The sequence below is a fragment of the Papaver somniferum genome, chromosome 10 (genome assembly GCF_003573695.1).
Source record: "Papaver somniferum cultivar HN1 chromosome 10, ASM357369v1, whole genome shotgun sequence".
In the NCBI taxonomy this organism is placed as follows: domain Eukaryota; kingdom Viridiplantae; phylum Streptophyta; class Magnoliopsida; order Ranunculales; family Papaveraceae; genus Papaver; species Papaver somniferum.
The window spans coordinates 48,339,355-48,342,652 of record NC_039367.1 but is presented as its reverse complement, the minus strand read 5'-3'; the positions used below and the strand labels follow the sequence as shown (position 1 = coordinate 48,342,652).

The window sequence follows — 3,298 nt, the reverse complement described above, 5'->3', positions numbered from 1 at the left end:
GAGAAATCCCTTCTGGTAGATATGAAGTTCTTAAGGAAATGGAATCAAGCCTTGACAGTACTAAGGATTTTCCTCCTCTAGAAGTAAGTACGCTGCTGGAAATTGCTACATCCTCAAATTCTACTAACATGGTAAAGGTTATTCCAGCTGTTAAAGAAGTTATTCTTGAAGTAACAAAAAAGCCTGAGTTGCCAAAAGTTACAACAAGAAAACAAACTGCTAAAAAGGGTGATTATGGGAAGAACAGCCCTCCTCTTCAAAAACCGCCTCCTAAATGAGAATTCTCTATTGGAATGTCAGAGGCTTAAGAATACTTAAAGCCAAAGACAAACTTCAGAGGTTAGTTAAAAATTTCAGTCCTTATTTGGTTTGGATAATTGAACCAAAAGTTAAAGCTAATTCAAAATATATTAGAATGATGAGATGCTTAGGTATGAAATGTAGTTTAATCCATAATAGTGATTCTGAGAAGAAAGGAAACATTTGATTGTGTTGGAATGCCTCAATTGTTGATCCTCAAATTATATCTATTAAAAGACAGTCTATAAAAGTGGATGTTGGATGAATTCTTGTTACAGGAGTTCATGGTGCAAATTTCACTTTGGATAAGAAGGACTTGTGGCAAGAACTAGAAGTAATAAGCTCTTATAATCTTCCACGGCTTGTGATAGGTGATTTTAATGCAGTATTATGTATGGATGAAAAAAAAGGAGGAAGAAATCCATTAAAGCAGGATATGTTAGATTTCAACCATTGTATCAACTCTTGTGGATTAATTTCTGCTCCAAAAACCGGTATTAAATTTTCTTGGTGTAATAACAGAGCTGGTGTTAAGAGGATACTCTGCAATTTAGATAGAGCACTATACAATTCAAGGTGGTTGGATGTATACCCTCACTGGGAATATAATGTTGGAGCCAGGGGTGTGTCAGATCATGGACCTTTAACTGGAGCAAATAAAGACATATCTAAGCCACATAACATTCCATTTAATGCTTTCAAGATATGGTCCACTCATGAAACATTTATGCAAGTAGTTGAAACTGAATGGCAAAGGAGCTACAAGGTACTCCAATCTATGTATATATGCAGAAACTTAAACTTCTAAAGGTAACACTTAAGAAGTGGAACTGGGAAGTCCTTGGTGATATAAAAAACAAGCTGTTACAGGCTGACAAGGATGTCCTATCAGCTACTCTCTTATCTGATAGCAATCTAGAAGACATTTATCTCTTGAAAAAATTGGTGTCTGCTAGAGGGACTCAATAAATTATTTCAGCTCAACAAAGGAAGTTTCTTCATCAAAAATCCAGAGTCAAACGGCTAAAAGAGGGAGCAGCTAACAAAAGATTCTTCCACACAACTATGAAAATCAGGAATGCTCACAATAATATTTCTGAACTTGAAACAGTTAATGGATCTTTAGTGGCTACCCAACATGAAATTTATGAGGAACTAGTTAAATTCTTTGAAGCTAAATTTAAATATTCAGGGGTTCAAATGTCATAGAATCTAATGAATGTAATTCATGAGGTTCTTAGCAATGGAGATAGATATTTTATTGATTCAATACCTTTTGCCTCAGAAATAAAAGCTGCAGTTCACGAGCTGGATCATGATAGTTCTCCAGGTCCAGATGGATTTGGTGGTTGGTTCTACAGGAAATGCTGGGGTATCATAGGTACAGATGTTATAAAAGCCATTCAATATTGTTGGAGAAGATGTTATATTCCTAATGGACTGAATTCTAATTTTCTAGTTTTGATATCCAAAGTGAAAAAATGCTAAAAAGCCTCAACAATTCAGGTCCATTGGTTTAGCAAACTTCTTCTTTAAATTTTTCACCAAGATTCTAGCTATGAGGTTAAGCAGTATTTTGTGTAAGATTATATCTCCACAGCAAGGATCTTTTATCAAGGGAAAATCCATTCAAGAACATATAGTCTTGGCTTCAGAGATGGTTAATGAGTTAGACACTATTAGAAGGGGAGGGAATGTAGCTATGAAGATTGATATCGCTCAAGATTTTGATACCATTAGCTAAGAATTCTTATTTGAAGTATTGAGAAGACCGAGCTTTTCTGATAATCTTATCAAGTGGCTGGAAATATTATTTTCATCATCAAGAATCTCAGTCTTAGTAAATGGGAGTCCAGCAGGCTACTTTTCAACAAGCAGAGGGATTAGGCAAGGAGATCCACTCTCCCCTATTTTGTTTATTATTGCAGAAGATGTGTTAAGTAGAGCTCTAATAAGAATGGTAAATGAAAAGAAACTTGCTCCTATGGTGAACAGAAATGGCATTTGTCCCACACATATCTTTTTTTGCAGATGATATGTTCCTTTTTTGTAATGGTGATAAGAGGAATATCAAGAGATTAATGAAGACCCTTACTGAATATCAAGAAGCCTCTGGTCAGGTAATTAGTTCAGTTAAAAGTAAATGTTTTGTTGGAGGCACCACTAATACGAGGAAAAAAACTATTGCTGAGGAATGTAATATGCAGCTATCAACATTCCCAGATAAATATTTGGGAGTAATGTTATTTCCAGGAAAAGTTAAATCAAGCCATGTCTGGGGGATTGTTAAGCAATTACAGTCTTATCTAGCTGGATGGAAAGGAAAAATGTTAGCATTCCAGGAAAGATTGATATTTTTTTGTAGCATTCCAGTTTATAACATGTCTATATACAGATGTCCAAGGAGTGTGCTTAAAGAATGTGAAAAAATCATTAGGAATTTCCTATGGTCTGGGGATCCAAATGTAAGGAAGCTTATTACTCTTAAATGGGACAATGTATGCTCACCTTTGGAAGAAGGAGGACTGGGAATCAAAAGGCTTGACATAATAAATAGAGCATTACTTATGAATCTGGCATGGAATGTTCAACAAGGTGAAGATGAATGGACTTTGTTCTTGCAAGCTAAATTCAAGTAGAAAAATGGTGATTGGATATCTTACTATAAGAAGTCATCAATATGGCCAGGAATTAAAAGTGTAATGCATGAAGTAACTTCTCATTCAAGATGGATTGTGGGAGATGGTCAAAACATATACATATGGGATAATGCATGGATTAAGGATAAACCATTAAGCATTTTCTTCCCTGACAATGAATTTATTCAACAACATCAAAAAATGAAAGTCAGTTCTCTTTTGGTTGATGGAGTTTGGAGCATTCCAACTGAATTTCTAGCTTTCTTTGAAGTCCAAGAATTACCTGTAGTAGATGGCTCAACAGACAAACAAATATGGAGTGGTACAAATACAGGTAAGTTCAATGTTTCTTCAGCTGC

The 3,298-nt window shown here is 35.1% G+C and overlaps 1 protein-coding gene across 1 annotated transcript; it reads left to right on the top strand.

Annotated features, from left to right (window-relative positions):
- Nucleotides 1-1,515: 1,515 nt before the first annotated feature.
- On the top strand, nucleotides 1,516-2,939 carry LOC113315607. Its single transcript, XM_026563869.1, has 2 exons — nucleotides 1,516-1,681; nucleotides 2,332-2,939. Exons 1-2 carry the CDS (start codon nucleotides 1,516-1,518, stop codon nucleotides 2,937-2,939), a joined length of 774 nt encoding a protein of 257 aa, XP_026419654.1.
- Nucleotides 2,940-3,298: the final 359 nt, after the last annotated feature.